This window comes from Camelina sativa, chromosome 19, assembly GCF_000633955.1.
Source record: "Camelina sativa cultivar DH55 chromosome 19, Cs, whole genome shotgun sequence".
In the NCBI taxonomy this organism is placed as follows: domain Eukaryota; kingdom Viridiplantae; phylum Streptophyta; class Magnoliopsida; order Brassicales; family Brassicaceae; genus Camelina; species Camelina sativa.
This window is the reverse complement of record NC_025703.1, coordinates 26,228,005-26,236,503: the sequence shown is the minus strand read 5'-3', so window position 1 is coordinate 26,236,503 and position 8,499 is coordinate 26,228,005. Positions and strand designations below refer to the sequence as shown.

General features: G+C 31.9%; 2 protein-coding genes and 1 pseudogene across 2 annotated transcripts; 1 reads left to right on the top strand and 2 right to left on the bottom strand.

Moving 5' to 3' along the window:
* LOC104767231 lies at window positions 75–2,207 on the bottom strand (annotated as a pseudogene).
* Window positions 1,806–2,640, bottom strand: LOC104767232 (RING-H2 finger protein ATL56-like). Its single transcript, XM_010491275.2, has one exon. The coding sequence runs from the start codon at window positions 2,352–2,354 to the stop codon at window positions 1,806–1,808; it is 549 nt and encodes a 182-aa protein (XP_010489577.1). The 5' UTR covers window positions 2,355–2,640.
* On the top strand, window positions 7,964–8,482 carry LOC104767229 (EG45-like domain containing protein 2). The gene is made up of 2 exons (XM_010491273.2): window positions 7,964–8,119; window positions 8,208–8,482. Exons 1-2 carry the CDS (start codon window positions 8,005–8,007, stop codon window positions 8,480–8,482), a joined length of 390 nt encoding a protein of 129 aa, XP_010489575.1. The 5' UTR covers window positions 7,964–8,004.

Here is an 8,499-nt window from a genome sequence, read left to right as displayed (position 1 = left end):
AAAAAAAAAAAAAAAGAACGTTTGATTATTAGAAGTAATTTACCAAATCCATGGTGAACTTCAACATTCTTAAGAACAACAAACAAACAATACACGTATATTTATATTGAAATATTCAAGGCAATCCTCCCACGAGAGTAGTGGAAGACAATTTTGTATATTCCATATCTCCCAGCGACTCAGCCTCAGCGTCTATGCCTTGGTTACACTGGAAATAGGTAACCGTATAAGTCACAAGCTGAAACATCCTCACCACAAAGACTGAACTCACAAAGATTTTAAACCGGTGGTTAAGATAACCGGGAATGAACTACTCCAATCGATCAGCCTGAAGATTTGAAATAACCCAAATGACAATAAACCAAAGAAAAGATTCAAGAGGAATAGCTTTGGCTTCATCCCTTTGACAATCTTTGCAGCTTTCCCCAAAGCTTGGATCCCATAAGTATCCTCGAGTATCGATATGACCATAGATAAGTTCCAAACGATAGCTAAGTAAGACTCAAAGACTGCAAATAGAATCCATAATGCGCGAACTTTGGCTCCCACGGTATTGAGTTTTGTAGAGAATATAACGAGAGAAACAATGATTATATAGAATAGGAACCAATAGCCAAGACTGAATAGAGCAATGTAGAAACTAGTAACAAGAGGTCCCTTCCAATATTTAAGGGTCAGAACAGGAAAGTCTTTGATCTTGAAACTATCATCTTTATGAGTAAGAGCCGATGCGTGAACCATAACAAGAACGGATAAGAGGTTGATGATGGAGGAGACGGCGATGAAAATGTATAAAGAACTTACAAACTGGCGAAAATCTGCGAAGTATCTCATAAGATGGATAGCAAATTCGGGGCTGCTTGGATCTGTAATAGGTAACAAATATGATTCAAGGATCAAGTTTGTTATCTCCGGTTTGATGGCAATGGCGTTGAACAAGTAAACTAAACAATTGAGTATGGGAGGGAATACCAAGACTGAGAACATCAACTTTTTGTTCTTGAGAAAGAGTTTGCGGGACTCATTTAGAATACCCGCTACCTCCATTACAACATTCAAGAACGAAAACCGATCCATGGGTTTAGAAGAAAAGAAAGAAAAAAAACGACAAAAGCTCTTGGCTACTGGTGTTTTGGTAATGGTAGTGATGGTTTATAAGATCAAACCCATCTGCTTAACACTTATATATAAGTATATAACTAACCATTAGAATGGTTGATTGACCAGCTACTTTTCTAAGGAGGAAAGTGTCTTCGGCTTGTACCTCTGGCTAGCTTTGGTTATGGAGATATCCATTTGAAATAGTCCAAGTCCACAGAACCCACAATATATTACCTATGTCAAATCCAAAATCAAACGAAAGAAATTATGACTTTGACAAATTTAATAAACAAGAAACCCAACACGTCGATGAAAAGTCTAAACACCGCGACATAACAAGAGATGTTAAAGAGAGAATTCAAGAAGCATAACATGTTCTACAAGTTGCCTTACTCATTAAACGTACTGATCAACACTTACTTCATCAATTAGCGTTGAATCGGTGAAATCTGAAAACTACATATCTATATATTTACTATATTCTTAGTAGAGAGCTTAAGGATTATATAAACCAATGAAACAATTAGTCTCCTCAAAGGAACAAAGTCAACTATAAAAGAAACCAAACCATCATTCTATTGGTCCAAACCGCGACGAAACAGAGAGCTTCAAAGATTGATTAGAGGAAGTTACAAACTGCTAAATGATTATAACTTCTAATCCAATTATGACTTAAACAAAAACAAGAACAAGAAACAGAGCACTTACAAATCTAACAAACTACTTCTTCTACGGCTAAAACATCTCCACAGTTCTCCTTCTTGTGCATCTTCTTCCCTCAACCTAACCCTAGCTCTGCAAATAGGGCAAGTCGAGGCTTTGAGCAACCAAGTGTCCACACACTTCCGATGGAACACGTGTCCACAACCAGGAAGATTCCGACACCACTGCCCCTGTCTGAATACATCAAAACAAACAACGCAATCGCTTCCATACCGTGTGTATGTGGACGTGGGTTCGGAGAATCTGAATTGAGGAAGCTTTTTCATGAATCTTGAAGATAACCCATCTGAGGAATCGTGTCGACGGTTACGTCGGCGACGTCGGTGGTGACGATGGAGAGAAGAGAGGAGGAGAGGGAGAAGTAGAACAGAGGCGATGCCGATAAGGACGAGAAAGAGAGAAAATATCGAAAACATGATTACACCAACGAGGAATAGAGAGAGAATCCTTGTTTTTGGCTTTGGCGGTGGAGGAGACGGCGAAGTAGACGGTGCCTCGCCGTAGATTCGGTAATCATTGGTCGGAGGCATCGAAAAAGAAAAAAAAATATATATATTCCTCTTTTTTACCCTTTCTGACTTCTCGTGTGTGTGTTTTGTTTTGGTTTTTCGGTTTAACAGAAACTAATACGAATGCCTAAACAAGGAACGACTTGATGTTTTTTAGTAAACTGAATCAGAGATATTTTGAGTTTGCGAAATTTAGGCAAAAATTGGAATTCTCATCCAATAACGTTTTGTAAAAACGGTCATGTCACATGTGACGAGAGACTTTTTTTATTTATACTTTTTGGCTTTGGATCATGTGATAAAGAGACTTTAATAGTAAAGTATATGGTTTCGTTTTTGGCTCCATGTCTATATGTAGTCAGTAGTACTGTGTATCGAGCTATAAAATTAATTAATTTATGTTACTAAATATCTTCTTATCCGATAATTATTTTATATATTATCTTGAAGGAAAAGCAAATATTATCATATCTCACTCTTTATGATGATGACTATAGTTTATGGAAAAAGATGGAATATTCGAAGTTCTAGTTTAAGTTCATTCTCACCTATGTGCAATTTGTATGTGTATGGCCTTTTTCATATGAGATCTATAGCTACTTCTAAGTTCTAAGTCTTTGCTAATGCTTGAATGGTATTTTCGGCTTGGAATATGCAGAAAATGCATATATATAATCCTCTAAAAAAAAAATTGTTTTTTAAAAATATATTGTGAACATGTATGCATTTATCAGCAAGTCTCCTTTCTATATATATATATATATATATATATCAATCTATATGGCTTTTAATACATATTTTTATCTAAAGAGCTAGGTTCACATTCTCAATTTTTCATGTTTTTGTTGTATTCATGGGTTCTCTTCTATCCATCGCATGTTATGGCTTTTGACATTTCTACGGTGTACAACAGACGCCTCCGTTGAAGACAATGAATAGAAAAAGCAGCTAACTGAACATGAAGACACAAACTAATTAGGTGAAGACAAGTAGACACCCAAGACACATAAGGGCATGTTTATAGGGAGATCAGTTTAGGGTGTTCTTAGAGTATAAATATTATGAAAATGATGTAAGATCAGTAATTAAGAATTTTTGTTAAAAAGTTAGTTATTGGGAGAACATGTCTAAGATCTTAATATTTAATAATATAATATTCTTATAGAAATTTAAGAATATTTAATAAATACATAGATTAATGTTTAATAAAAAGTTTAAGAATGTTTAATACTATTTAATAATATAATGTTTATTAATATTTTTAAACATATTACAATTATAAAAATTTATAAAATAACATTTTAATTGCAAACTTATAAAACTTTTACTAAAATTCAAAATACAATGCCATATTTTTATGAAACAAAAAAAAACATTGTAAATAAAATTTAAAAAAAAACAAACAAACATATTACTTAATTAATTAAAAAAGACAAATATTTATTTAATTAATACATAGATTAATGTCCAAATTTATTCCATATATTCTCAACCAATCTAAGAGAGACACGTTACACAAGATCAGGCCCAAGAACAGTTCTAGAATAAGATCAATCAGCATGATCTTAAGTCCACTATTCAATTATTTTCATTTTTAAAGGGCCTAAGAACACCCCATCTGATATACCTATAAACATGGCCTATGGAATGAGGAATCCAAAAGAAGACGAAATAGCAGTAGAAATTGGAATAGCTTCATCAGGATTAGGATAGATGACACAACAAGTCTGAATAGCTTCATTAGGATAATTTTTGTTGTCTACCTTGATTATTAATCGAAGTTATTCTTTGAATACATATAAATTTTGGAAGACTACTAATTTCATGTGCATTCAACAATTCTATCACTATACCAATTAACAAAATAAATCCTCATATACATGAAATTAACAAAAAAAAAATTCCCCACATGAATACTTTGATTCAATTTGGTTAATATATAAAAACATTTTAATATTTTTTCCAAAAATATGTTTGATATAAAATAATTAAAATGTAATATAATATAATATTATTTTCTGGTGCATAGCACCAGGTACAATACTAGTGTTGATATAAGACGACAAATACTACAAAAACAATTACATACTAGATTTTAATCCGTGGTATATCGTGGGACAATTTTTTAAAAAATAATAACATTTTATTTTTTTGTTTTTTATATTTAGTTTGTTTTGTTTAGTTAAATAATAATTTTGATTGAATTGTCAATTATTAGAACAATAATAGGGGAAATAAATACATAAATATGTAATTTATAAGTTATTGTCGGATTAAGTCACAATTTTACCAATAGTTTAATTGTTTTACAAAATTTTAGTTAAACTATCTGGATTTAATATGCTAATATTCTTATATTAGTGGTATGGGTGTCAAAATGGTTGACCCAACCAAACTCAACTCATTATCCAATGAGCTAAAAGTTAAATGAGTTTATGAGTAAACTCAACTCATTTAATAATTGCGTTAGATTAACCCATGAATCCATTTAGTTAAATGAGTTAGATGAATAATTGGGTTAACCAACTATAATATAAATTAATTATATTTAATAGGAAATAATTATAATTAATTTTTATCATTATTTTCACCATCATCATCATTATCACCATCATAACTTTCTCGATGCGTTTTGGCGAGAAAATTACGGGTTTGCGTTTTAGGCAGGAAATTTATGGATTTGTATTTTTGACAAAAAATATACGGGTTTGCATTTGGCGGAAAAATTGTCGGTTTGCGTTTTGGCGAGAAATTTACGGGTTTGCGTTTTTGATAAAAAAATTTACGGATTTGCATTTTGGCGGGAAAATTGCGGGTTTTCATTTTTGGCGGGAAATTTACAGATTTGCGTTTTGGCGGAAAAATTGCGGTTTTACATTTTGGATGGAAAATTGTGGATTTGCGTTTTGGCGAAAAAATTGCGGATTTGCATTTTTGGCCGGAAAATTATAAGTTCAAAATTTTGGCGGAAAAATTGCGGGTTTGAGATTTTGGGGAAAATTATAAGATGATGATGATGACATCATGTTGTTGACTATGATATATATGTTGATATGATGATGGTGATGTTAATATGATTATGAAGGTATTATGATGATGATGATGATGATGATGATAGTATGACAATGTTGATGATGATGATAGTAACATGAAGGTAGTATGATGATGACGATAGTATGATGATGTTGACTATGATATATATGTTGATATGATGATGATGATGATGATGATAGTATGATGATGTTGGTATTATGATGATGATAATATTATGATGATGTTGATGATATTAGGTTGATAATGAAGAAATTGATGGGTTAGTGATTAACTCATAAACCCATTATAACCAAACTCATTTGACTCATGAACTCATTTAATCATCAACTTATTTAATCCATCAACTCATTAGGGTCAAAATTTTCAACTCATTAGGGTTCATGAGTTGAGTTGAATTGGGTTGGCTCATTAATCTTGACCCATTTTGACACCCCTAATTAGTGGTATTGACCAAATAATTAAAAGAAGATTTAACCCGTATTTCAAAACCGAATTAATAATATTTTATATTTATATTAATGTTAATTCAAACCGTCATATTAATAACATGTCCCGCTATATAACAACAAACCGTCATATTAGTGGTTTAACTCGTGTTTCAAAACCGTCATATTAGTGGTTTTGGTTGTGTGTTGTGTTTTGTTTTTGAAGTTGATATTTATACATGGAAAATGCTTGATGAGCAAAGAGTTTACGATCCGTAGCAATAAAAAAGAGATTTTAGTGTTTTCCTATTTGAGTTGATAACTTTATCGCATAATAATATTCAGTTTCTTAACATGGTATATATTATATTAAATATTTTTCTTGATGCTAAAGTTAAATATACCCGATTATTGAGTTTCTAAAGTTGGGCTTTCGTTTTTATGAACTTTATTAATGTTATAATAATTATTGTGATTATAATCATTTGTTACTCAAACTCGGCTATGTCATTTAATTTTAAGAGATTATACAGTCTCTAAAAATCTATTAAAATAGGTTTAGAGATTTTTATGGGATTAAAAATTTAATGCGTAGAGTTGTTTTTGGAAAAATCGAAATGTATAGATGTTGTCAAGCTATTTATGGCAATAAATGTATCAAATTAAGTCAATTTAAATAGTTCCATTAAATGAGTTTCCAGGAATTGTTATTTTAGAAAAATAGTTAGGGTTAATGTTGTAAATAAAATAAATTAAATAACCAAAACTTCAAAGACATAATACAAAATATACTTCAAAAATAATAATATAGATTATGGCCCATCATTTCGTTTGTTGTACACACTCTACAAAATAATTTATAAGAAAAAGATACAAATGACAATACTTAAAACGTTATAATGTAATTCCTTTAACAAACATATGCTGGTACAGCTGTGGTCCAGTAGTAAGGAAAAATTGGGGAAATATTAAAAGGAACTAACTTAGGTTCGATCCACCCTAAAAATAAAAAATCACAATTGTATGAGAAATCTGTCAGTTGGACTTTGCCCCAATTAATTTACATGGTAATCAGAAATACAAATGGTCTAACTATTTCTTGACATTAGTCGGAAGACATTCTACCCTCAATACAGATATTGTGGTAGGTAGGGTTTATAAAAAGAAAAAAAACATATACTAATTATTTTTATTTTTTTGTCGACAAAATATACTAATTATATATAGTATAATGAGTCTTTTTGATAAATAATAGCGACAAGCTGACAAAGGCAACTTCCTCGGTAAGGGCAATCGTTATCTCAAGTCTCAAAACTCTTCCTCAGCTAGAAGAAAGAGTAGTGAGTATTTGTTTTTATCCGGTTGAATTGAGTCAACTCTTCGGTTTAAGTTACTATATAGAGATTTGGGCCAGTTCAGCCCATTAAGCAAAAATGTCTCACAAGATGTTGAAATCCATAAAACGCGGGTTTAAGTGAGACACGACAAGCAGAGTTTTGTCTCTCTTGGTTAAAGAAGTCAACAAAACTGTTTTGTTTTTCGTACTCCATTTTACTCATCTGACTTTGTTAGAAAACATTTTGAGAAATATTAAAAAACAGATCTGAAATAATAGACAAAAAAAAAATCGTTTCGTTCTTCATTAATTACGAATCAAAAACTCATAAATTTTGACAAATTTGGAATTACATCATTTCTCGATATATATATTAGAGCTTCAATATTGCCATAGTTTTAGATTTTGTAGAACGAGTGATTAGATCTCACCATATTATGTGAATTGCTTGGTTCTTATTTAAACTTTTTAGAAAAGAAAATAGAGCTTTTACACCTCAACCCCTCTCTAGTTTCTTGGAAATTTCCTTGGTATCTTATAGTCAAATATAATCCTAATCATTTCTCTCTGCCAAAACAAAACAAACAAAATTTCCAAAAAAACATACTTTAAATTTCAAATCCTCTTGGAAGTTTCCTTTACATCATCATATTCATTCAATTCACTAAGAAAATATAGGTGGAGTAAGAAACAAATTGTCCCATATGAAATCAATACAATAAGTAGTGGAAGACTTGACGTAGATCAAAGACTTTTCCGTTTTATCTATAGTCTTTGAAATCCAATTATATAAATACGTCTCTTCCTTAGCTTCATTAATTATTCACAAACAAGCCAAAAACAAAATAAAAGAAAAATGATAAAAATGGTAGTAAAATTTGTGGTAGTGGTGATGGTGTTTGCACAAATTTTAGCTCCAATCGCTGAAGCTGCTCAAGGAAGAGCTGTCTATTACAACCCTCCCTACACTAGTGCGTACTATATACAACCATACATATCTTTGTTTCATATGTTAATAAACATATCATTAATTACAAGTTAATGATGCGGTTTAATTAGGGTCTGCGTGTTATGGAACACAACGTGAGACGATGGTGGTTGGAGTCAGGAGCAATCTGTACCAAGGAGGTCGAGCTTGTGGTCGGAGGTACAGGGTTCGATGCATTGGCGCTACATACAACTTCCCTAGGGCTTGCACGGGTCGTACCGTTGACGTGAGGGTAGTTGATTTCTGCCGGGAGCCTTGCAACGGTGACCTTAATCTCTCTCGTGATGCTTTCCGGGTTATCGCTAATACTGATGCCGGTAACATCCGCGTCGAGTACACACCGTAAGTTTTCATTTTTATAAT